At 44.0% G+C, this 25,865-nt stretch overlaps 3 protein-coding genes across 6 annotated transcripts; 1 reads left to right on the forward strand and 2 right to left on the reverse strand.

Moving 5' to 3' along the window:
• Positions 1-6,480: 6,480 nt before the first annotated feature.
• LOC120955959 (tetratricopeptide repeat protein 14 homolog) lies at positions 6,481-13,930 on the reverse strand. 3 transcript variants are annotated; one of them, XM_049610671.1, is made up of 12 exons: positions 13,721-13,930; positions 12,934-13,298; positions 12,707-12,783; positions 12,498-12,623; positions 12,211-12,425; positions 11,575-11,787; positions 11,002-11,408; positions 10,602-10,892; positions 9,139-9,365; positions 8,789-9,054; positions 8,562-8,698; positions 6,481-8,482 (listed from the first exon to the last, which is right to left on the reverse strand). In XM_049610671.1, exons 2-12 carry the CDS (start codon positions 13,223-13,225, stop codon positions 6,831-6,833), a joined length of 3,903 nt encoding a protein of 1,300 aa, XP_049466628.1. In that variant the 5' UTR covers positions 13,226-13,298; positions 13,721-13,930; the 3' UTR covers positions 6,481-6,830. The 3 variants fall into 3 exon arrangements, with proteins under 3 accessions (XP_049466628.1, XP_049466627.1, XP_040233166.2); XM_049610670.1 differs by having other exon boundaries at positions 12,934-13,503; XM_040377232.2 differs by having other exon boundaries at positions 12,934-13,551.
• A 4,065-nt stretch (positions 13,931-17,995) lies between these two features.
• On the reverse strand, positions 17,996-19,177 carry LOC120958966 (GTP:AMP phosphotransferase AK3, mitochondrial). The gene has a single exon (XM_040382061.2). The coding sequence runs from the start codon at positions 18,905-18,907 to the stop codon at positions 18,257-18,259; it is 651 nt and encodes a 216-aa protein (XP_040237995.1). The 5' UTR covers positions 18,908-19,177; the 3' UTR covers positions 17,996-18,256.
• A 2,740-nt stretch (positions 19,178-21,917) lies between these two features.
• Positions 21,918-24,867, forward strand: LOC120958275 (lanC-like protein 3 homolog). 2 transcript variants are annotated; one of them, XM_040380959.2, is made up of 3 exons: positions 21,918-22,114; positions 22,255-22,448; positions 22,526-24,867. In XM_040380959.2, exons 2-3 carry the CDS (start codon positions 22,277-22,279, stop codon positions 23,584-23,586), a joined length of 1,233 nt encoding a protein of 410 aa, XP_040236893.2. In that variant the 5' UTR covers positions 21,918-22,114; positions 22,255-22,276; the 3' UTR covers positions 23,587-24,867. The 2 variants fall into 2 exon arrangements, with proteins under 2 accessions (XP_040236893.2, XP_040236892.2); XM_040380958.2 differs by having other exon boundaries at positions 21,919-22,098.
• The last annotated feature ends 998 nt before the right edge of the window (positions 24,868-25,865 follow it).

Raw genomic sequence — 25,865 nt, forward strand, 5'->3', positions numbered from 1 at the left:
GCAGCCGGAGAAGAAAGAGTCGTACGATCAGGAGACAGATTAATCCAGCACGAAAAAAAAAAAAAACGAACAAAAATCAGTTACAAACATACCTTAATAAGTAAACAAAATGAGCACAGTTTTATTAAAAAGAAAATAAAGTCAAAATCAGTTAACTATACAGAGAAAAAAAAGAATGCATTTGTTGTGCAAAGTGGGTTTTGTTTTTAGAAACAGCGGTGGTGGTTCTTTTACAGGGTTTTACAGGAGTTCTCATACTTGTGACATACTTTCATGACTCTTTCTTACAGGAAATGAACTTTATGTGAAAGGAATTGGATTCTATTGCATCTTTTTTGGACAAATCTAATAGCATTTCCCAATAAGCCTGTCTAAAAAGGGTGCCATAGGATCCAATTCCCATCCTATCAAGTTCATTTCCACTAAGTAAGAATTAAGAAAGTATACCACAGCTATGAGAACACCTGCAAACTTTGTATGTGTCATGATATATGGTACACGGGGCTAGGAATGATGAGGCAAGTGTTTTCTTTTTTTATGTACCTTAAAAAATTACCATAAATTACCATAATATAACAGATACTTCTTTTCTCCTCCTAATAAGTGCTCTTCCCCTCTGTGTGTTTGTGTACAAAATCGAATGATCCCATGATTGATAAACCATTTAAAATTCTCCCAAGCGTTTCTGGTTTTACTTTTTTTTATAAGTAAACAAAAACAAACTTATCTCAAAAAGTGTCAAATTGTTTGGCTAACAAAAAGGGTATCTTTTAAAACAGATCGCGAACAATCATGCTAAGTAGTAGTAAAGCAAAACCCAAACCGAATGATAAACTCGTCAAACATCCTTTTAGAAGTATTGAAATTCAGTAAAAAAGCTGTGCAAAGAATGAAAAATAAAATGAACAATTACATATTCGTTTATTATACTAATTAGTAACGTTTCAAACGCATTAAGTAGTAGCTGGTAAATCACAACCACCACCACCACACCACACAGACAGTTGTGACAAAATGATAATATACTGAAAGAGCAAATGCAATCACTGTTATCATGTATAAGTATAAAAAGCAAAGTGAAACAAAACAATGTAAAAAGATGAAATGAAAAGTCAGGAAGATTTCCATTTTACCATACCCAACCATGGGGGCTACTCGGCTACCAAAACCACCAACGCAACTGTGTGTGGGTCTGTGTTTGCCCTCCTCCGTGTTGTACGCTTGGCTAAGAAAGAAGCTATCGTGTGTGTGTGTTTTTTTTTACTACCAACTCTTGTTCTTGTAATAAAACAATAAAAACAAACAAAATAGTTAAAAATGCAAACGGAAAATCTTTTTTCATTAAATTAAAATTGCTACGCGTGCGCACATGTTTTGATACGCTCATACGCTCATGCGCCATCATGCGCTTTTTAAATGCATTTGGTGTTGGTGTGTGTGATTGGTGCACTTTTATCGGTGGGTCGGTGGTGTAGCTTTTTCTCTGATCAAACTGGTGAACTGAAGGGAGACAGGTTTTGCTGCACATTGTACGATCACTTAATAGCTCTTTCAAAAAGAAGCTCTTTCTAACACATTTGCGCCTGTCTGTTCGAGCGCCCAATGAAGCTAGCTAGAGGAATATATGAAAAATAAGCCAAAAAAGAACGAATTTGTGCTCCCTAATGCCTACTCTTAATTTACTATAATACTGGGTGTACTTTCTCTATAATGGTTGTGTGGTCATCCTCTCCCATCCTTCCCGTTTGTGTAGCTCATGTCGCGCAGTTTCAAAAAGCCATCCATTTGCCCGTTTGTTAAAAAATCGGTCCGACAACCATCCCTCGCTATTCGTAATCGTGTTAGAGCACAATCAATCAGCACTAGATAGTGACAACGGTAAACCCATTGCAAGAACGAAGACGTCGTCCTCTCTGTGTGAACTAAGAACTAATGAATGAAACGCTCAATCAGGACGCACGATCGCACGATCGTACGCGATTGGTCGTGGTGGTCGGCCGGCAGCCTAATGTTCTCTTTGGAAGGGGAAAGAGTAAGTGCGTTGCTTCCGTGGCCAGAAAAAAGAAGATAAATCAAAGCTATAGAATAGTGCTAGTAGTAGTAGTACTGTAGTGTACTGACATTGAAAATGAAAGAGGACTTAAACCCGTTACTACTAGTTGTTAGACGATTAGAGAGAACCGTGTAATACCAATACCGTGTACTCTATCAAACTTACTGCGATGGACGATGGACAGTAAGCGATCAGATCAGATATCATGCATGTTTCATAGAAAGAGCGCTCGAAATCTGTCAACTAGTTAGCAGCGATTAAACGTGTTATTATTCCATCTCTTTTTGTATATGTTTTTGCTACTAAAATAATTTATGTTTTTATGTTCTTTTCTACCTACAAATGAATGTAGCAGTGCAGCTTTGTTTCTTTTTCTTCTCTTTTGCTCCTTTTACTTGCTTACATATACCTGATCTCCAGTGATCTTGTGTCTCTTCTTTTTGAAAAAGCTTTTTTTTTAATGTGTGCAACAAACATGTGCAAACATAGAGCCTATTGCAATATCATGCTATAATCAAGCCATATCTTTTTTCCTTTTTTTGTATTCGTTTTTATTTTGTAATAATTTCTTTTTGTTTGTATAGTTCCTAATTGGATTGTTTCCTAATTTCTTATTCCTTTGACAAGGGAAAGATTTTTCGTTTTTTTCTATTGTAATTTTAATATTATACTAAGCAATATAAGTAAAATAAAAGTTGAACATTAATATTTCCTGCAAAAATTAATAACAAAAAAGGCAAGGTTTCGATTATTTTACGTAAAAGCGAAAGTGAAAAGTTATTGATTTGATCGTATACGTAAAAAAACAAACAAACATAACGAATAACTAACGAATGATGAAGCACCAGCAACAGAGAATTAAGATAAAAGTGTAATGAAAACAATCGAAAACGAGGATCGAAAACGAATCGAAACAAACAAAAGTACTGTAACGAACATGATAATACATGGGGGAGAGGGTAGTAGTGTTAATTACGGACAGAAGAGCAGCAGATTAAGAAAACAGGAAGGAAAAGAAACGACTTATTATAACTATGTAACACGAGCGCAAAAAAGCAAAACACCTTTCTAAACCCTTTGGTTGCAAAACAAAAAAAAAAAGCAACACGTGTCCAGCAACACACATTGTTATTAAACAAGAAAGTAGAGTGTAGAATGAGCAAATAGATAAAAAATATCAGAAGAAGAAACAAAAACAACAAACAATAAGATCAGCAAAGGAGCTGAGACAAAGATTTCGAAAGCTAATAATTTCGCACTTTTGTTTAAAAACTACGATTTTGTATCACACCTGCAAACATAATCAATTGTTATGATGGCTAATACTTTTATTACTATTTTTAATGCTACTTTTTTAGCTAAACATAAAGGCGTTTAAATAGTTCAAATAGTTGTATTTTGTTTGATTTCTCTACCTTCGATTTTGATGCAAAATAATACTTTAAAGCAACATCAAATCGGCTCTAAGGAGGTGTACAAAACAGTTCCCAATTATAAGACAGTTCCATTGCTATAGAGTGCAAAATTACAAGTACATGTATAGTAGTGTGTGTATTGTTCGCTCAGAGACCACGAACCCCTGCCGATTCTCCCTGCTCGGCCGCGTATAGATTATTCAATCAGTAGAAAAATACTACACAAAATTAGTTGCAGATGGAGAAGGTACAATCGCACTTTAAACGGGTTATGGAGAGTTTTTATTTAATGCATTATTAACGCACGGTACCGTTTTGGTTGTGTGTGTTACTGCTACGGACCTATAGACCACCCTCTATGTTGTTACTTTTCTTACTGATCGCGATATCGTGTAATTCATTTAAATCATAGTTTCAAAAACGATTTTCTAATGATATGGTAAATTATGTAATATAAGTACCAATAATTAGTCAGAATTTTTCAAACATTAGAAAATATTTTCCTTTCCTAATTTTAAGCACACAGGTTCAAAGCCGACAATTGGGGTTTTTGAAGTAGTTGCCAATAGGATTCCAATAGGAGCACACATTCATTTTTCTTATTCGGATAATTTATTTTCCTATATGTGTGCGTTGTAAACCAAAGTGTGCCTTACTACATTAAACATTCTCCTGCTGTTGTTATTAGTACTACGTTTTTTTTTGTATAGTTTCCAGGAAATTTTCACATTTGCTTGTCAAAAATCTAAAAAGTAACTTTGTTTGGCTTTTTACTATTTATTTATTATTTGATTTTCAATGGCTTCATTAGGATTTTTTGTTTATTTTTCAAGCCTAGGTAGTTTTTTGCAAGATAATATAAAAAAAACTTAATTTCTTTTTAAATAATTTCTCAAATTAGAAACACTATTTTATAAAACTCTGAATATATACTGTTTCAGTAGAAAGAAAAAAAAACAAAACACAAATATTATTCCGGTTTAGAACGGATAAACTAATTCCACACTGCCAAACTCAAAAACAAAGCAATACACAGTAGCGAAATCTGTTCCGAACTATTATCCTTAACGTGTAATACATGTTGATATGAGGGTGAGGGTGTATAGGCTAGCGACACCACCATTACGGTACCGAGCGAAATAAAAAACTCATTTTCCCATTTTATGCGGCTTCTCGTAAAAACAATGAAATATCCACACGCACCGTCAAACAAATGGTTTTTTTTCCAATTGTAATTAAACATTAAGGAGAACTGTTCATCCAAATTTAATCCTTACCAACACGAGAAAAGGGAGAAGGGGTGGTGATGGTGCGAACAATGTAGAAAACAGAAACAAAACACTGATTAAATTCTGATTAATTGAGACTGTGTATTCCATTGTGATATAAATGATGTAAACAAGAGAAGAAAAGAAAAAAAAACAAGCAAACAAACAAAACGCTAAACACAACACTGCATACGAAGTAGAGAAAGAGAGAGAAAATAAACACATCTAATCATTAATACTAATGCGCTGTCCTACGCATACACCGAGAGTGGTTTTGGTGTGCGGTACACATTAATAGAAAAACACACATTAATTTATTGCAAATAAAACTGCAAATGGTAATTAATTTCTCAAGCAAAACTGGTGCCAACACTGACTGACTGATGCCTTAGTACCATCCGAAAACAGCTGTTTAAAGGTTTACTTTTAAACGGAACGGGGGGGTTTATATCACGATCGACGTTATCGACCAGTCCATTATCCCGGCCCTAATGACGGACTATCCACGTCATCTTGCCACCTCAATTTGGGTCTACCACGCCTCCTCTGTCCTTGTGGACGGCCTAAAAAGACTTTACGGGCAGGGTCGTCCGTTTCCATGCGTACAACATGGCCAGCCCACCGAAGAATGGCGAGCTTGATACGCTGCACGACAGTGAGGTCACCGTACATCTCGTACAGCTCGTCATTATAGCGGCTCCTCCATTGTCCTTCCATACATACGGGGCCAAGTATCCTTCTGAGCATCTTCCTCTCGAACGCGGCTAAGAGGGTTTCGTCAGATTTGGACAGTGTCCATGTCACAGAGGCGTATGTGAGTACCGGTACTATATAGGTACTATATAGTCCCAGCTTCGTCCGTTGCGACAGGTTCTTTGAGGTGAACTGCTTTTTCAGGCTGTAGAATGACCGGTTGGCAGCCAGCATCCTTGCGCGCAACTCAACTTCCATGCTGTTGTCGTTGCTGACCTTTGACCCCAGATAGGTGAATTCTGGGACGACTTCAAAAGTGCGTCCACCTATCTGTACATCACGCCTACGTAGATTCTGATTATTTATTGGTAGGCCCGCTGATGTTGCCACCATCAGTTTGGTCTTTGCCTCGTTTATCTGCAATCCGAGGTTCTCTGCCGCCTGCTCGATCCCTTGGTATGTTTCTGCTACATAGGAGAACCGCAGACCAATAATGTCTATATCATCAGCGTATGTCAGCAACTGGATTGACTTATAGAAGATGGTTCCCGTAGTCTCCACCCTCGAGTCACGGATGGCCCTCTCTAGCGCCAGGTTGAATAGGAGACAGGCAAGCCCGTCCCCCTGGCGCAGACCTTTGGTGGTAGCCAAAGGTCCTGAGAGTTTTCCTTCCTCCCTCACCTGGCAAGTGACGTTGGTCATAGTCATTCTAACTAGCCTTATCATTTTGGCCGGGTTTCCAAAAGAGCTCATAGCGTCGTACAGTTTTACCCTGGCTATGCTATCATATGCGGCTTTGAAGTCAATGAAGAGATGGTATGTGTCGTTTCTGTATTCAGCCATCTTCTCCAAGATCTGCCGTATGGCGCCGATTTTCCGTTTCGGAATCCTCTTTGATAGTTTCCGACTATCTCTTCGACGTGCGGGACAAGGCGATCCTGAAGGATCAGGGAGAATATTTTATAGGCGGTATTCAACAGTAGTAGTCGTAGTAGTCGGACGATAATTTCTCAATTTTTAAGTGCTTTACAAAGCATTAAGAAAACGAACGTTATTGTACGCTAGCGATGAAATTTTGGTTCTTTATTAAAATTAGTACATTTTCGCGTGTATATTATAAGTTGCTGGCATTGTCCTCCACTGTTACATTTTGCGGACTGCTGCTTATAATGATGGCCCGTAATGAGGTTGAGTTCGCCGTAATACACATCCATCCTTCTTCCTTCCCTTTCTACCTTTCACCACACAATATGTAATGGCCATATGGGGCATATGTTGTTTGTTGTTCTTAAATTTAATGCACACCCCTCCAAGTAATGTGTTAGTGTTGGGGGGAAAATGAATTTTTTTAATTCATTTCAATGTTTTTTCTTCAAATTCCATATAACCTTTTCCTTTTCCTTAAAAGTTCCCAGACTTTTTCAGTAGATCCTTGTTGCGTTCCAACATTTCCTCCTTACGTTCTTTGCGCGCTTTGGCGAGCATTTTCTCCAGCTCTTCCAGCGAAACATCTTCCGGGATAGCGCTACCTCCTCCACCACCACCACCGCTATTGGAATGCGATCCGCCCGATTCTGCGTTATCGTGGCGCTGCCTCTTCTGCTCACTCTCCTTCGCGTCGGTATCGTCGGCCCAGCGCCCTTCAATGTCGTGCGGGATTTTAGTCGACCCGCTGGACCGCTGGCTGCCGGCGGAAGAGGAGCGACGCTGCTGGCGCGACGACTTTTCAGCGCGCGGCGAATCCGGCGAACTGTCATGCCGCTCGCTGGCCGAGGTAGCGGCACCACCACCACCGGTGCCGCCGCCAGCCGTGCCCGCGTGTTCGTCCTTCAATCGCTTGGACGAGTCACGGTCCTCCGAGCGCCGATGACGATGGTCACGGTCGCGGCTGTCCTCCCGATCGCGCTGATTATCGCGACTGTCCGCCCGGCTGCGGCGGGTCGGCGGCGAAGAGCGCTCCCGACTGTCCCCCCGCTGCCCGGCCGTACCCCTGTCCCGGCTATCCCCGCGCCGCTGGTAGTGGCGGGAACGGTCATCGCCCGGGCTGATCGGGCGCCGATCGGGCGATTTGCTCATGCTGCGACTGTACGAGCGCTGGAAGCGTCCGCGGTACCGTGGCCGGAACGGTGGCCTATCGCGACCACCACCCATACCGCCGCCACCGCCGCGCGGACCTCCCACGAACCGGTTGTCCCTGAAATCGCGGAATCCACCGCGCCGGTAGTGGCCGCGCGAATTGTTGAACCGATTGCCCCCGAACGGTCCCATCCGGTCGCCACCGTATCCGCCGCCACCGCCGCCGCCACCGCCTCCTCCCCCGCGGCCACCGCGATAAAATCGCCGATCGAAGCGGCGCCGTTCGAAGCTGCGCGATCGGGACCGGCTGCGCGAGTAGCTGCCGGAGCGCGATCGGCTAAACGAACGGGACCGCGATCGGCTGAACCGGCGCCGGAAACTGCCCGACCGCGACCGCCGTCGGTCGCTACGCGATCGCGAGCGCGACCGCGAGCTGCCATAGTTCCGGGTGCGCGATTTGCTGCGTGACCGGCGCATTGGCGGCGCAGCGGACGGTTCGGGCGGTTTCGAGCCGCCAGCCGCGGAAGGAGCATCAGCCGACGCGAGCCGGAAGTTGCCGAACTTGTCCAGCACCACCGGGCCCGACTTGACCGCTGGCATTTGTGCGGCGGTGGACGATGCCGCCTTCCCTTTCTCCGAGGGCCCGCCGCGATCGTCTCCGTAGCGACCTCCGCCACTAGCGCCGCCGCCGCTGCCACCGAACCGGCTGGAGGTGGTGCCGCGATCGTTCTGGGGCATTTTTCCACCGATGGTAAACGATGGACCGGCGCCGACCGACTCTTCGTCCGACTCGTTGCTAAACGGATGTTGCTTTAGGCCCAGGCCGGCCGTTAGGGTGGTGGCCGCAATCGGGGCCGGCTCCTTTGCCGGACGCTTGTCCTTGTTGAACATCATGCGCCACTTACCCTCCTTGGCGTTCTCGTCCCCACCGGGTGCAATGCCTGCCCGCTCCAAGTCCAACGCGTCGGTTGGTTTAGCTGAAAGAGGATAATAATGAAAAACCCGTTTATTACCCTCTGCAGTCGGAAAGAGTTTTCTTTTTCGTGTACGCCTTACCTCGAGATGTTCCGGCACCACCACCACTACCAGAACCGGTACCACCACCAAGCAGTGCGGACAATGCTTCGGCAACTGAACCGCCAACGGAAAGCTTCGAGCCGAGCTCATCCAGTACGGGGAAATTTTCAAAAATTCTGCAACGGAAAAAGAAGAAATTCCCCTTTCCTTAGTATCCAGAGCAAGAAACGTGGAAAATAAAAATGATGTGTAAGAACAAAACTCACTTCAGCGCTTCCCGCAGCTTATCCTTGTTGCCCAAACCGTCATCGTCGCCACCCTTGTCCTTTTTCTTCGATTTCTTCTTCTCGTCGGATTTGCGCTTTTTCTTGCTCTCCTTTTTGGCCTTTTTCTCGTCCTTCTTCTTCTTCTTCTTCGACTTGTCCTCCATCTGTTTGCGCTCCTTCTGATACTTACTTGCTTCGGCGACGAATCTACGAACCTTCTCTTCGTAGTTCTCTTCATCGCGTGGCATTTCTAGAAACTTGCGAACCTGTTCCAATGGTGAGAGGTAAAAAACAAGTCCGTTTTGTTAGGATTTTGCAGAAAACAAACAAAACAAAAGCGTGCTGCATACCTTTTGCTCATAATCATCCATTGCCGACTGGCCGTGGCTAGAGCTGTGGCCGAAGACGCTGCTGCCCTGACCGCCGATGGGGTAGCCAACCATTTCGCCGGCCGACGGGCCGCCGCCGCGTCCACCACCGCCCGCCGACGACAGGCGCTTGCCCATCGGCGATATGGATTTTGGTTTCTTATCGTTCTTCGAGCGTTTGCGCTTCTTGTTGCGTGAGCCGGACGAATCTGCAATAAAGAAATTGCGAAGCGTGTGACAAAGCGGGCAAACGGGATGGTTTAATCTGATACCCCGTTGTTTGTTTGTTTGTGTTTTTTTTTTCATCTAAATAGTCAACAAAAGCGTTGCGAAGGACGATCGAGTCAGTCCGCTGGAAGTCGATAGAGGGATGATGCTTGGAGGATTGCATGCTCAACCGGTTGCTCGTTTAACTGAGTTCTCTTCCCCAACAAACCACTGGCAATAATCAGTAACCAAACACAGCATCCAAAACAGTCTCACAAAGTGCGTAGACACAAGAAGGAACCCGTTTCGTTTCGTCTTGGTTGCGCAGGTGAAGCATCATATGTAATGTCCGCTAATTGTATTGTACCTCAGTATCCTAGGTATGGTTGTGAATCCATCATGAGAGGCCACGCCACCACCACCACTACCACCATAGGGCAGGGTTAAGACGGTCCTACAATAGAAAGAAACACACACACAGGCGACTCCGTGCTGCCGATCCGATTGTTGTGATTGATTGTGCAGGCGGCAGGCCGAGGGAACGTTCAAATGGCACTTTAGAGCATCCCTTGTTTCAGGCGTTCGCCCGCTTTCTTCTCCGGAAGGGCTAGTGCTGCGCGCAGTGTAGATAGTACTAGTACGAAGAGTTTGACTTTCTATTTTCTCTCATCAGCAAAGACTATCCGGGAAGATTTCAATACATAACGGCAGACGTCAGGGTAACGATTGGTCGAACGTCTGGCAATGCTTTGAACAATAAATTCATCTGTCTCATCATTTGTTTGTAACTTTTACAACCTAAAACATACGAATACAACTGCACTGTAGAAATGATCGTAGGAAACACAATAAAAACAGCGGATGAGACATGTAGGGCGAAACATGGTGGTTGTTAATTAATTTGGACAATTGAAACAAGTTCCTGATTTCAAGGTAAAATGTAAAATGAGAGAATGAGTTATAAGAAATTAATTGTTTTTTTCGACACAGATAGCTTCCAGCGTGAGCTTTTTGTTTTGTTAAATTTTGATAATACAAATAATGAAAAAGCATCATTTCTACACACCACTCAAATGAACTGAACAATGCTTTAACCAACAGTAAGATTGTTAAGTGCGGAAAGTCCACAAAATAAATGCAACCGTTGCGAACGGACCGCGAGAACACAATCATGAAAACGGTTTTGATAGATTCACACAAAACGAATTCTCCGTTCGTGCTAGAACCACATAACCTACCCGAACTGGTCGTGGATGCGGTGCTGCTGCTGCTGCTCGAGTCGCTGCTCGAGTCGCTGCTGTCCGAGCTGTCCGTGCTGGAGTCGCTCGAGCTGCTGTGGTGCTTCTTGTGGCGCTTTTTGCGCTCCTTTTTGCTTTCCTTCTTGCGGTCCTTGCGCGAGGAGGGACCGTCCAGGTGGTCCCGCTTGCTGCCGCTGCTGCCAGCACCGAACACACCACTTCCCCCCACACCGGACGTGTCCGGTTCCTGTTTGTTTCGGTCGCTTGACGATGGTTTTATAATGTTTAACGCTTGATGGGGTGGATGAAAGTGTACAAAAAAAATGCAGAAAATTAGTATAACGGAATGTTTTTGCCTAACACAAACAAGCACGTCCTTTCGGGGCGATCCTTAACTTACACGGCAGCTCCAATTCCGTTGGTTCCACGATTTGTTTACCGGTGAAGGGTTTCGATTTGAGAAAATCAAGCGAATTCTGAGCCTCCTCATGGTGCGGTATAATATTCAGACAGTCCTGGTACGCCTTCTTTGCCTCTTCGAAGCGATTCTCCTCCTCGTAGCTGCGCCCGAGCGCGACAAGCGTTTCGCCCATGTACTTACGCGCGTTCGCATGCGACGGGTTGAGCTTGAGGGCCGTTTCGAAGTCTTCCACCGCCTTCTTGAACGAGCCACTGTTTGCGTACAGTGCACCGCGGGCCACTAGCCCTTCCACGTTCCGTGGATCCATGCTCAGCGCCTTGTTGAGACATTGGAAGGCTTCCGAGTGGCGGCCTTCCTTGAAATGCTCAATTCCTTGAGCAACCGATCTGTTCGTTTGCAAATGATAGTTATTATAAAGTTTTAAATACACAGTGGATGTTACAATGCAGTAAAAAAAATTACAAGAAATTGATATTTTAGGCATTCTTTAACACAAGAACTGCATAATGCATGAGGATTATTAACAATTCTAGAAGAAAAAAAAACACATACCTAAATGCCCATTTGCTGTTTTGCGAGTTCCGCAGCTCGGCGGCATACTCCTGCGAGGGATATCTTCCCTTTAAGCTCGACATGTTCGTATAGACCTCGTTAAAGTCTAAGCCGACCTCCTGGTACAGTTGCTCAATGTGATTGGGATCATTAAAAGATGGCGAGCTGTCTAAGAAATATTGATAATTCTGATCCTTTCGCTTTAAAGTGGTCCTGCGTAAAAGAAAGTGGAGATCGAAAAATATTTCCATTAAAAGTGTGAATCTCGGCAGCAAATGCATTTCGCACTGAACTCTGCATTATAAAGACAACAAAAAAAAATCTATTATAGCACGTAAAGTAAAGCGACCTGTGGTTTGTTTACTATTTCTCCGGAATAAGCGCCAGCAGAGCCCTCCCCGCTGGCTGACACTTTTCCGGCAGACCAAATATTTATTCGAAATCAAAACGTGCAGGAAATATACGGAGCCTTGCTACCACCAACGGTATTGCTGCAGAGCTGCTGCTGAGGGAACGGGAGAAGCTAATCGAGGCAGAGCCGTTTGTATTCCCATTGTTTTCGTCCGTCCATCGATGGCACCGTGTCTGCAAGGGAATTTACTGGTGTAGACACGCAGCCAGCAACGCAACACTTACTTGTACACTTCTGGAATATCTTCCTTTGACAACAACCCATACACAACCGTATCCGGCGCTCGGCTTTTCGAGGTGCGCTTCATCGAACAAATCAAACGGCGTGCATCGGGCGCAACATCGATTACCTCGCAGCAGATCATATCATTGACAAAGTAGTTCTTTGGTGCGCCGGGATCCTTATCCGGCGTCAACACTTGATCGCTCGCAACGGTTCCCTACAAAATAGGTGAATACAGATTAGAGAGAGAGAGAGCGCGTAATGATCTTCGTTCGATTCCGTGCATTACCTTGATGAGTTTGTTTCGAACGAAAGAGGTGACATTTCCCACTATAAGAAGCGGTCGAAAGGCAATTCCACCAAAATTTTTGAACATTGTCACCGTACCATACACCACATCGCCTGGTAGCACGGTCTGAGGAGAGGAAGCAGCGGTTAAATTCGAACGGGAAAGGGCACTCGGCGCGCTCGGCAAGTGGCGGACCAAATGGTTAATACCTCTAGCAGATGTGCCGTACTTCCGTCTGCTTCCGTGTCCAAAAAGGTATCCATTGGGGGTATGGCAAAGTGGTTACCTATAATGGTAGTCAGACCGGCGCAGCAGGTCAACGTAAAGAAGCGTTTAGTGTGTGATGTTAAGGTTTGTTTACCAACCATGCGCCCCGCAATGTTGCTTCCTTCAGCAACTTTCTTATCAGTTGCTTTGGAAGTTTCAGGGAACTTACTTTGTCTGTAATCAATTTCCGGCTCCCGGGCGGAATGCTGCGTATCAGCGCCGTACAGTACGTTCGCTTTCCGCGCCATGAACTGTTGCAGCTTCAAGCGTTTCGCTCGATCTTGCAGGGTAAAGTGCTTCTGCCGCGCCATGTAGACGGAGTAATCCAGATTGGCGTCGATACCGAGCGCCAGCAGTTCGTTCTGCCGTCGCTCGGTTTCCCATATCTTTTGCAACGGTCTGCCGTGGTAGACTAGTGCTTGCTGGATCAGCTCACGGCTTAGCGCCGGCCTGGAGCTCATAGCGTAGTCGTTGATGTTTTGGCACACGGTGCACAAGATGCTTATTTTATCGTAGACGGCACAACGATTATCCCTAGTTAGCGGGGTACGATTCACGTAAATTCACACTTTTGTTTAACTATTCACATACATTCAAACACAGGGTTATGCTTCGGCAGATTGCTCGATGTTAGCGAGACAGCGGTGGTCGCATCTTTCGTTTGCCGTCGTGCTCCATGGAGTTAGCAACTGATTTGTGATGATCGATTCATATTACAGCGTGCGCTTGATTTTTAATACTATACGACAGCGTTTATGATTAATTTTCGACAAAAGATTACATCGGACTGCAAAACAATCAATAAATTGTGTATTGCCGGTAACGTAAAAACCTTTCACAGGCAAACATCTTCCCGGAAGAAAAGATGGCTGACTGAATCCCCCCACGCCCCACCTAGAGCACCCAGGATGCTATTGTTTGTTGAGTTCAGGGCGAGGTGTTTGATCTGTAATTACCTGCATTCGTTCCAATGAACAGAGTCAGCTTATGTCCTAATCCTTTGCTCCGGGTTTCACTGCAGTTTTTCAATGTTGTTTTTGCACTTCCAAAGCGAGCAATACACGAGAAAAAATCTTCCATCCAGCTATCGGCGTCGGAAAGATTGTTCTTGCCTCGAGTTGCCTTCCAATACCACCATATTGGATTTTGATTACATGAATGTGACAGCTTCTGGTGACAGCGCACAGTGGGATATTGGTCATTGCACCACATCGAAACTGCAATAATCGTCGAAAATCAAAATTGGAATAAATTTTCCAATGGAAACATGTAAATATTTCTAGTTTTTTTTTTAAGATAAACATAACATTTGTCACAGTTTTCTAAAAGTTTGAAAAAAAAAAAACGAAAAAATAGAACTGGTTGACATTTTTTTACCCTTTGCGGAAACGGGAAATAGGTATTGTCTGGCAGCACTGAAATTTGCTAGAAGCCAGCAGGAGTGAAAGCGTCGCCCCAGCGAAGAATAAGTATTTTGTAGTTTTTGGCTAAATTCTTGTGTTGATATTCACTTTACCAGGTGTAAAGAACATGCATAAGGCCTAACAATTGCGATATCAATAGATTGGTAAGTTTAAATAAATTATTTTCTTTATTTCTGATGTCAGGCCTTTAGTTTAGAGCTAGATGATTTGTTTGGAATGATCAGCTTCATTTGCTTTTTATTCGTGGTCATCTTTGCTGTAACGGGAAATGTGAAGCTACTGTTGTGTACGAAATTAAACAAAATAGCAACACAATTAGCAATGCTGGACTGTTCTGAAAATGTCTGCATTAGTCACGGAATGTCGAACTTGTACTGTAATATGTTTAGCTAGTTTGCTTCCGGCTTGGACCCTATCCATGAAGATGGACGTTTTTTTTTATGAGGATGGCCTATCATGATGTATCGGCCAGGAATGTCCATGATTGTTCTAAAAGATTGGCACCATTGTGAAGCCGTTCGTAGGGCTCATTCATACAGCTCCATTATGCTTCCCAACATCTTGCTGTCCCAGAAGCATTTTTAAGCGCCTTACTCCTCCAAAACCACGGTTAACCACAAAAGTGTATGCATGTACTGGATCTACCAATACCCTAATTATCTTCAAGGACAGTATACTTGTACGCCTCAAAAGTGCATTCATCAAAATACATCGATGCCTTAACCCAAACAACCTGAATCCGATGGATCAAAATTCGCTAGTTCCTGTAAGGTGGCGTAAATGTGCAATTTGACGATCGCTTGTATATGACTGATCGTATGGTTAGCTCTAGCCTTTTGGAATAACATATTTGTAAACTTGTAAATCATGTGACAGACAGGGTTTCGTGCGGGCCCCAAACGCTTCCATTGCTTTTTAAGGTCCTGGCGGTAGATTAGTTTAACGTCTAGTTACGCTTTATATCTGGTACATTAGTTGTAAGAACTTTTGAATCAAAAAGCGACGGGAATCTATCGTCCATTGATCATAGCGTTTATGAATAAACATCTTTTGTTTTGTCTACTAGTCGGTCATACGATTCATTGGACGACCCGACCTGGAATCGTTTGCAAGCTTATTGGAATCGATTCTGAATCGATTCTGAGTGTGTCATCTAGTACGCACGACGTTATTAAGTCGTTATCAAGTCCAATCAGTGGATGCAACGAGTTTGGGTTAGTGGTGGGACATACGATTCATTTGACGACTCGACCTGGGGTTGGGAATCGGAATAGATTCTGATCCGTGGGTCCAGTGAATGCGCTAGGTTCGAGTCGGAATCAAATTCGCCCCGTAGATGCAGCGAGTTCTGGTCGGGCCTAGGTCCTACTTTGATCATGACCCAATCCGAACTCACTGCACCAACGGGTCGAAATCTTGAAGAAATCCTATGTTTTCTTGTATGTAACTAACGGGTCGACCCGAATTCGGTACTTACGGTTCCGAATCTGTAGGGGCGACTCGGTCTTAGCTCGGCGCAGTTTAACGCCCTTATTTAACCGTCTTCACTTTAAACCCCATCACTGGCCTTTAGGCAGGTGACACACTAATGCCCACGCCCTGCCCACGGTAACCATGGTTGTCTTTGGTGGAAAGCCGAAGAAAGTCTCCAATTTTGTGAAATAAGAATAAAGGAAATGTAGCAATTAAATCAAAGACTATACTACTCACTTCACCAGTCAAAATCGCGAAACTGTGAAGGGATTAAATTAAACATCATACTTAAATAAAAAATCAAAAACCTTAGGTCATTGAATTAGTGATAGGTAATCCGGAGCGGAGTCATGGATCAATTCCGACTCCGGTGCGCAAAATATGACTCCGACTCCGGATAGGTCCGGATCAACCTAGATCATTCCGGATCAGTCCGGATGAGTCCGGATTACTCCGGATCAGTCTGGATCAGTCCGGATCAATTTGGATCAATCCGGATCAGTCCGGAATCAGTCCGGATCAGTCCGGATCAGTCCGGATCAGTCCGGATCAGTCCGGAATCAGTTCGGATCAATTCGGATCAGTCTGTTTCAGTCCGGATCAGTCCGGATCAGTCCGGATCAGTGCAGATCAGACCGGATTAGTCCGGATCAGTCCGGATCAGTCCGGATCAATTCGGATCAGTCTGGATAATGCAGCGGTAAGAACCTCGCCGCATGCGATTTTGCCGCAAGCTTTTGTATGGGATTTGACATTATTGACAGCACTTGCGAATCTGCCGCATGCGGTGATGCGGCAAAATCAAAATCATTTGATATTGCCGCATCGCCGCATGCGATTTTATTTCAGATGTCAAATGTCTAAAATTATATCAAATAATGATTGTCTTTATAAAGAAACAACAAAATATCATAATAATACCTTGAAAAGCTAGAAAATTGAGAAAACTCTTTTCTTGCCGCATGCGGCAAAATCGCATGCGGCGAGGTTCTGACTAGAGTTGGGCAAAACGCACAAAAAAGCAGAACTGGGTCCGGACGATTCCAACAAATTACGGACCCAGTTCCGAAGGGTAGGTTCAATCCGATAAGCCGGAACCGCCCGGAATCGTCCGGAATCGTCTGGAATCGTCGGAATCGCCCGGAATCGCCCGGAATCGCTCGGAATCGCCCGGAATCGCCCGGAATCGCCCGGAACCGTCCGGAATCGCCCGGAATCGTCTGGAATCGTCGGAATTCCATTTCATTTCATGTCATTTATTCAGTGCATAACCTAATACAAATAGATACAAACTGTAACACAAGATGCTAGCGTCCATATCGAACGATATTGAGGAACTCAGTGGGCGACATTCCTGGCTTAAATGTACGACAGACAGCATTGACATATGCGCGGCGGCCGGAACGTGAACTTGAATCGTCTGGAATCGTCGGAACAGTCGGAATCGACCGGAATCGGCTCTACTATTCACTACTATCGATTGACTACGATTCCGCACGATTCCGGACGATTCCGGTCGATTCCGGGCGATTCCAGCCAATTCCGGTCGATTCTGACTGTTCCGACGATTCCGGACGATTACGACGATTCCGCACGATTCCAGACGATTTCAGACGATTCCGGACGATTCCGAACGATTCCGACGATTCCGACGATTCCGGACGATTCCGACGATTCCGGACGATTTCGGACGATTCCGGTGGAACTAGCGATTCCTTCTCTCTGGAATCGGAATCGGTATCATACTTGCCGGAACCGGAGCGGAACCGTGGGTGCGATCCGCGGAACCCATCTCTAGTTCTGACCGCTACCTGAGTCCGGAGGAGTCCGCATGAGTCCGGCTGAGTCAGAACAAGTCCGGTAGAGTCCGGGCGAGTAGTTTAGGTAGACGTTGCAATTGCTAATTCCCAAAATGACTGTTCATTATCGTTTAGACAATTCTTGATGAGTTCATTGACATTCAAGTAAGGCATCGAATATGTACGAAAAGGTGTACAATTAACGAACGGATCCGGACTCGGAGTCAAATGAGACCGAAGGTTTTCCCGTGAGCATACTAAATAGTTCAGCACATTATTTACGTTTTATATGTACACAATTCTTGCTTTTAAGGTCTTGTTAGTGTTATAGAATTTAGTGATTCTTTCTAATCTCAATATTTCCACTTCTTATACATAAACCATGGTAAGCAAATTTTCAACCGACCGTGCTATTTGGTTTATCATTTATTGATTATTTCAGCGTTAAACCCCCACAAAATCCCACGATAAATATACCTCAATCTGGATAAAACATCATTAACACCATTAACATTAACATAACAAAAATGAAAGATAATCTTTTTGATTTGATTGCTTTATTTGAAGATAACGTTGCATCAGCTTATTGTCATCGCATTGGAATTACCATCGAATTACAATCCGCGTGGGCATTGGGCATATATCCGTCCGCACCGCGTATCGTACACATTTTCCGTTTATCTTATCTACTATGATGTTGCAACTTTGTGCGGTATGCTTCGTTGGAATTGGGATGTGTGTGTGTGTTTGTTCGTTTCTTTTTGTTTTGTATGTTTGTATTTTAGATGAACACTTTTCACTGTATCTTTGCCTCAAGATATTTCCTCACATGTGGCCAAATTTCGTCCGTTGTGCTACCCTTAAACGTCACCAGCACGCCCTTCTTGTCGAAGTACTCGTTGATGGGCCGCGTGCACGCATCGTACACCTCGAGCCGCTTCCGCACCGCCACCGGAGTATCGTCCGGCCGTTGGCTTAGCGGCTCGCCGGTAACATCGTCCCGGCCCGGTGTCTTCGGATCGTTAAACCCGACATTGTACACCCGGCCGCTAGGCAGATGCACCCAGCGGCTCTGGATACGTTCGATGATCACCTCAAACGGCACGTCCAAATTGATTACCGAATCGATGCGCTCCTGATTCCACAGATCGTCCGCCTGTTCGCGCGTACGGGGGAAACCGTCCAACAGCCACGAGTGGGAGCGTATTTGTTCGAGCTCGCTCAGGATGCACTTCGTTATGTAAATGTCCGGCACCAGTTTGCCTTCCCGGATGTACTTGTCCGCGATCAGGCCCAGTTCCGTGCGCTTTTCGATGTTCGCTCGAAGCAAATCGCCACTGCTGATGTGTTTCAGGCTGAACGCTTTCACGATGCGGCCAGAAACGGTCCCCTTGCCCGATCCGGGGGCTCCCATAATTATGGCACGAAACAACTTTCCACTGGCCATCGCGCTGGTTTGTGCGTTACTTTTGGAGGGAAAACACTTTTAAAATCACGCACGTTTGTTTGTCTTAAGATATGTTCACGTTTCTTCACGATCGAGCAACTCTTGAGCAACACACGCTTGACGTCCGGTATCATATGGTTCGCTTTTATCAGTGTACTTTGGAACCGATTTCACCGTCTCGTGTGTATGTGTGTGGTTGGAAAGGCACATTGTTTTGATTTTGATCGTGCATGTGATTTAACCGATCCACCCATGAGCTACGAGGAGATGCTGTACTCAGATTGACACATATTCAGATTATGATTTGTACTATGAGAAACATTTCCATCAAATTCGGACATAAAAATATGTTATTTTCATTTTGCTTTATTTAACTTTTTTTTGCCGTTTAAAGTTGTCATATAATTTGCTTACAAACTAACGTAATTAGTAACTATTTCATTGACACATTAATTAATAAAACGTGATATGTGTGGTTCATAAGAATTTATTATTTTTAACTGGTTAAATTATTTATTTGACATTTTGGATGAAGTAAATCTTATGAATTTCATTCAAAGTAGAGTAAATTTCATGATTTTTTTTTACAAAGATAGAAATACAAAATAAAAGGAAAAAAATGTTTATGAAAACCCTGAAATGTAATTAGATTAAACCGAATGTGGTTAGCTTATTTTGTCATTATTTTTTTTCATTCATGTAAAAAGAATCCTATGCTACAAGAAATGTATCATGGAATTGTATTTAGTTAGTTAGTTAGTTAAACGTATATTTGTACTTTGATTTCCTTTACAGTTGATTTTCCAGGTTTTACAAGATGCAGCACGTATGCTTTACAGGTTATTTTTTCTTATACGTCCTATTTTTGGGGTTTCACTTTCTTGCTGTATTTTGATATACTGTAGTAGCTTGTTCTATTAATAGAACTGAGGAATTGTATTTCAATACAACAAACTTATGTATAGAAATACAGTTCCATGATAAATTTATTATATTTAATTTGCTCATAGTTAACACTGTTCAGTTCAAATGTTTAGGACATTTAACGTCTTAATTTGAAATGTTTGTCCAGCTCGCTCTTGTGTAATTATGGTAACTACACTTTAACTACAAAATTGTGTTTTGTGAAAAAAATTACCGCATTTGTGTACAATTTCACGATTTTAGTTACCCTGCCGAAAATAGGTACACTGCCGAAAACTGGTACAGTTACCCTATAAAAATGTGTTCATCAAATATTTGAATAATAACAATAATTTTACTAGATCTATACATTTTTCATTGCCGGTCTCGTAGTACAGTCGCCAACTCGTACGACTTAACTTAACTTAACATGCCCGTCATGGGTTCAATCCCCAAATAGACCGTGCCGCCATACGTAGGACTGACTATCCTGCTATGGGGGGAAATCAATTAGTCACTGAAAGCCAAGCCCACAAGTGGGTACAGGCAGGCCTTGACCGACATCGGTTGTTGAGCCAAAGAAGAAGAAGAAGATACATTTTTCATAAAATCCTTAAATGATAAATAGTTTTTGATGTTTTATTTAAGTTTATTTATTTTGTCTATTATATTCTTAACTTACTAAATATTATTGTTTTTCTTCTTTGGCACAAAAACCGTTGTCGATTGAGCCCAAATAGCCAAAATTAAGCTTATACCAAATAAGCAGCCAATATTGGTACGCTAAAGATCGCTGCTTGAATTCGCCTTTTGCAGTAGTTATACAGCATTAAAGTTTCAGGAACTATTGTGTTACCATGATTTGTTTTTTGATTATGTGTATGTTTATTTTAAAACTCTAAACACTCTTGAGTTTCTCAAAATTTCACATATTTTACAAAAACCATAATCACTTCACTCAACGTTCCTTCTAACTCAATTAACAAATATAACTTGTGCAGCATCTTCCAGATTGACCGACACCGAAAGCTTGTTAAGAAGCTTTATGGTTCCACCAAGTACCGTTTCATCTCTTAATCAGCCACAAAGTACGACATCGGAACGATTTTTCGTTAAACAGCCCCAAATTAGCTATAAAGTACGAGCTGGCTATTTGGGAGGCCTGCCGGTACTAGTGGGCTTGCCTTTCAGGGGCTTATTGGATATTCATAGCAGGATAGTCAGTCCTACACGGTACATTCGGGGTTGGAACCCATGACGGGCATGTTGATTAGTCGTTTACGATTGTACCACGAGACCGGCTTATTAAACATTAATTTCTACAAAATAAATGATTAATAGAGGATAAAATGAAGAATTATTCGTAATTTCGATTCTACGAAATTCTGATTATAACTATGGGTTTAATCATGGAAATAATATATCACATAAAGAGAAGATGATGATTGTAATTTTTAGAAACGTGATAAACTCAATTACAGCAATTATCCGCAGTACGCGATACTCGATATACGCGAATTCGCAGTACGCAATTGCTCTAAATTTGACAGCTCCATGTGTTTTTTACAAATATTTTAATACTTTGAAATATTTTATGCTCTTTTTGAGTTTCCTTAATGTTCTTTTTGCATTTTGCATTAAATTTGTGCCAAAGATACCTGTTTTACAACAAAAAACTTTAATGCAAAACTCTGTGGCGATATTTTTCAACCCTCGAACTGGTAGTGTAAACCATTTTTCCATACAAATCCGCTATACGCGATAACTCGAGATACGCTATTGCGCGCGGTCCCGTACGATAGCGTATATCGGATAATGACTGTATATCCCACGAAAAACATGCCTTTTCGAGAACTAGTTTCGGTCTTTAACATGTGTTGATTAGAGTGAGCGAACTTGGAGTATAAATTAGGGAAAGTTTCCACACTAATTACGTATTTTAAAGATTGTTGTAAAAACCTGGCCAAAGTGGAATGATTAATAAAATGTCTGTTTTGGCCGCATTCTTGCTTTTTTAAGTAACGATTTATTTGAATAGTGCAACATGTTTGCCCTTTTTGTCAGCTTTCTAGTCAAGTGTTCGTTCGAAAAAGACTGTCATTTCACAGGCATAGCGTCTGCTGGTGTCCACTCGCCTCAACCACTGTGCCAGGGGTGACTGCAGTGAAAAATAAAAACAAAAACGGAAAACCCAGAAAAAAGCAAAAAAGGAAAGGAAAGCAGAAAAACGGGATAAACGTTTGGTGGCTGGAACACGAACACGAAGCAGTGCTTTCTTTTAGTTACAGGTAGCGAGAGCCCAGGGTGTGTGCGATTGCGGGCAGAGCGAGAGCGAGCACAAATCGGCCAAAAGCTCTCCGTGTGGTGGCGCTGGGCCTGGCAGGCGCGATTCAACAGTTTTCAATACATCCGCCTCGACATCCGCCTTCTTTTTTTTGTTGCAGCCACCACCCCCATTAGCTCCCTATGGGCACGCGATACTTTGCCAATCCGTTTCCGGATTACGGCGGTGGGCCGATACAGCGATGCGATGACCACATCAAGGGACTGATCCAGTCGTACGTGAATCTGATCGTGGAAAATACCAAACCGGACCGTAACACCGACCAGCGTGGTGATTTGTACGTGGGCGATGCAGGTAATAAATCGTGTGTTGGTGGGTGTGCTGCGCAAATGGCAACTTTTGCTAACGGAAGGCTTGCCCGGTGTTTGCAGGTATCGCGTACATGTTCTTGAAGCTGCACGATGCGGGCATATTCGGGCAGGAAGCGTTACAATACGCGAAGCAGTACATAGTGAATGCCAAAGCACTGGCCGCGCGGTACGCGGCCCGACCCGAGGAACGCTGCTCCTTCCTGTGCGGCAATGCGGGCGTGTACGCGGTGTCGGCCGCAATCGCCCACCGGCACAATGCGAAGCAGGAGATGGACGAGGACCTGCGCTGCTTCGCGACCGGCATCGAGGTGTGCAAGCGGCTCGACTTCAACAAGAACGGCAGCGACGAGATACTGTTCGGCCGGGCCGGCTACCTGTCCGGCATGTACTGGCTGCACCAGACGATCGAGCGGAAGCTCTTTTCGCAGGAAATTCTAACCGTCATCTGTGCCACCGTGCTGGAGAGCGGCAAGCGGCACCGCACCGGACTTCTACCTCTTTACTATCAGTGCTACGGGGATGATTACCTGGGCGCGGCGCACGGTACGTCGGCCATCATGCACATGCTGCTGGAGTCGCCGCTGCAGCAGAACCTGAGCAGCGTGGAGATGTCGCTGGTAAAGAACACGGTCGACGGGCTGCTCGGTTTGCAGGACAGCGAGGGCAACTTTCCCACCACGCTGCAGGACTGCGTGCGGCGTACGCGCAGTGAATCGCTCGTGCACTGGTGCCACGGTGCCGCCGGTGTCGTCTATCTGATGGCGAAAGCGTATCTGGTGTTTCAGGAGCAGCGCTACCTGCAGTCCTGCATCCGCAGTGCGGATCTCGTCTGGCGCAAGGGTTTGCTGCGCAAGGGCCCGGGCATCTGTCACGGGGTGGCGGGCAGTGGGTACGTGTTTCTGCTCCTGTACCGACTCACGTCCGACCCGAAGTATCTGCACCGGGCGCTCAAGTTTATGGAGTTTCTAACGCACGAGGAATTCATCCGCAACGCCCGGAACCCGGACTGCCCGTTCAGCCTGTACGAGGGTTACGCCGGCACCGTGTGCTATCTGATCGATCTGCTGCGCCCGGAAAAGGCCGCCTTTCCATTTATGGACGTGTTTGAAAAGAAATTCTAAAAGCAAGCGTTGTAGCATTATTATCTATCTTTCTATTTAACAACCCTATCGTTCGGTCGGACAACTGGTGGGTCCGTTGGTTGCGATCACTAGGGGCGTCTTCCTTGCGAGTCAGGATGGATCAGGAGGGTAGCAGTAGCATCATGTGAGGAAACGACAGTATACACGTTGGTACATCGAATTGGATGGAGCAAGGATAGCGGGTCACATGTACACATGTGCTCGCAACGAGTCAGTAGTATATGTAGCAGTATATAGAAATCATGTAGGCACAAACAACAGAACCTGTTGGGTATCTAACGAAATAGGCAGCAAAATATGGTAGCACGCATTCCCCGAGTTTAGTAATCTTCTACCGTGCTCGTAATCTTTCTAACTGTGTTGTGTTTTATATTTTCCTTTTCTGAACCTGAAAGTGATCATGACGAGGAATCGCACAAATTGTGAACGAAACGAAACGAAGGATACAAATCAATGCAAGACTAAAACCAAACACATCTTCTCGAAATGGCCACCGTGTGGTTTTCGCTATCGCTAAGCGGACGGACGCTAGTAATAATAACTGCCAACATAATAAGGAACAGTAGTAAGCAAACCCGTGTAGGAAAAGCGGAAAAATGGAACAGTATTTTGCAACAAAACAAAAAAACAAAAGACAAAGCAGTAAACAACACCCCTGTAGCAGATACCGGTGAGGTGTGCTCTATTGAACATTGTGTGCACTGCGGCACGCTGGCAGTTGTGATTCGTAAGTAATTTATCTTATCTCCTAGTCTGTAAAAAGAAACTCATTAGAAATCGTAATGATGATGCTCTCTTGCTTCCAAATGGACAACAAAGTGTGCGCCTGGTTGTTGATGTTGCGTTTGAGGTGATGGTGGGGTCGTGGCATCGTCTCGACCGGGCACATCATAAGGTCCCCAGCCAGGATGATCAGGTAGTCGTTAGATCAAATGCTCGATACATCAATGAAAGTCAGTCTCCCTGTGTGTGTGTGTGTGCCCATTTTCCGTGGTAGAGTAGTGAATGCGCGGTGCGCCTATAGAAGGGCCCCTAAGGTCGGTATAGGGTAACACTCAACACTCTATCTGTAGCTAGCTGGGTGGGAGGTTCTGCCAGGTGAACGCGGCGCCGAAGCCAGTGCGGTTATAGTGGAAGACGAATCTGAATCTGATGGCTGTTTGTCCTGTTTGCTGTAAGGTTAAGTGATTAAATTAAAATTGACGAATGCTGGAGTGTGTATCGTTTTGGAATGAAATAAAGTTAATCATATGAAATGTTCATTCACCACAACAACAGAAGCGATTGTATGCTATATCTTCGGTCTTGTGTGCAAGCTGCCAACGACAACCGTTGGTTAAATATGGCTGCACCCTGGGTAAGTCAGTGGCTGCGTTCTGTTAACGGTTGCGCGTTGAATTGAGCAAGATTATTTGATGTTCAGATTTGCAAAGTTTGTTTTTGGAAAGAAAGTATCTGCAATAGTTTATGTTTCTTACCTTAGTTGATATCATTTACTCTACTTTTTTTATTATACATATCATAGACGGTTGAGATAAGAAAAGGTTTTGTTGGCACTAATTTAGTTGAAGTGAATATCACTCAGCCCGTTTTTTTACACTTTGTCATATTAGTTTGTTTGATCTTAGTTTCGGAAAATTTGAACAGGTTTGAGCCCGGAAGTCCACGGTCTTGTTGTCCATGTAAGGACTAAGGGAATCGAATCCCAATTTCTAACATATTCCGTACACAGGGCAAGACTATCCTACTAAAGGTATCTAATTCCAGTATCAAAAAGTTTGTAGCATTTTTAATCTATGTGTAGGACAATGGAGGAACCGTTATAATGACGTGCTGTACGAGATGTACGGTGACCTCACTGTCGTGCAGCGTATCAAGCTCGCCAGGATCCGGCGGGTTGGCCATGTTGTACGCATGGAAACGGACGACCCAGCCGGTAAAGTCTTTTTAGGCCGTCCACAAGAACGAGACCGTGAGCGGTTTCGGACACTCCTGAGGCAGGCCAAGACCGCAAAGCGGCTGTAGCGACGGCTAAGTAAGTAAGTATGTAAGTAGTTTAAAATATTTTCCATCGTCTCCGCGAGTTTTTCTTATCTACAGGTGTTATGTATAAATATATGGTCGCTATGCATGCATCATTTTTTTTTTATACTGAGTGTACCTGTCAGCCAGATCATCCTCCATCGATCAGAACTTACCGTAATCGTAATGTTCAATATCTAGGCCGTACAACTGGGTCTGGTAGAACATTCCATTTC

The sequence above is a fragment of the Anopheles coluzzii genome, chromosome 3, assembly GCF_943734685.1.
Source record: "Anopheles coluzzii chromosome 3, AcolN3, whole genome shotgun sequence".
Taxonomy (NCBI): domain Eukaryota; kingdom Metazoa; phylum Arthropoda; class Insecta; order Diptera; family Culicidae; genus Anopheles; species Anopheles coluzzii.

Excerpts from the sequence above, each read along its gene's own strand:
- LOC120955959 (XM_049610671.1), bottom strand. The coding sequence starts at position 13,225 with ATGAGCTCCAGGCCGGCGCTAAGCCGTGAGCTGATCCAGCAAGCACTA. Across the intron at positions 11,409-11,574 it reads AACAGCAAATGGGCATTTAG|ATCGGTTGCTCAAGGAATTG; the intron begins GTATGTGTTTTT and ends GCAAACGAACAG. Across the intron at positions 8,699-8,788 it reads AAGCTGCGGGAAGCGCTGAA|AATTTTTGAAAATTTCCCCG; the intron begins GTGAGTTTTGTT and ends TTTCCGTTGCAG.
- LOC120958966 (XM_040382061.2), bottom strand. The coding sequence starts at position 18,907 with ATGGCCAGTGGAAAGTTGTTTCGTGCCATAATTATGGGAGCCCCCGGA.
- LOC120958275 (XM_040380959.2), top strand. The coding sequence starts at position 22,277 with ATGGGCACGCGATACTTTGCCAATCCGTTTCCGGATTACGGCGGTGGG. Across the intron at positions 22,449-22,525 it reads TTTGTACGTGGGCGATGCAG|GTATCGCGTACATGTTCTTG; the intron begins GTAATAAATCGT and ends CGGTGTTTGCAG.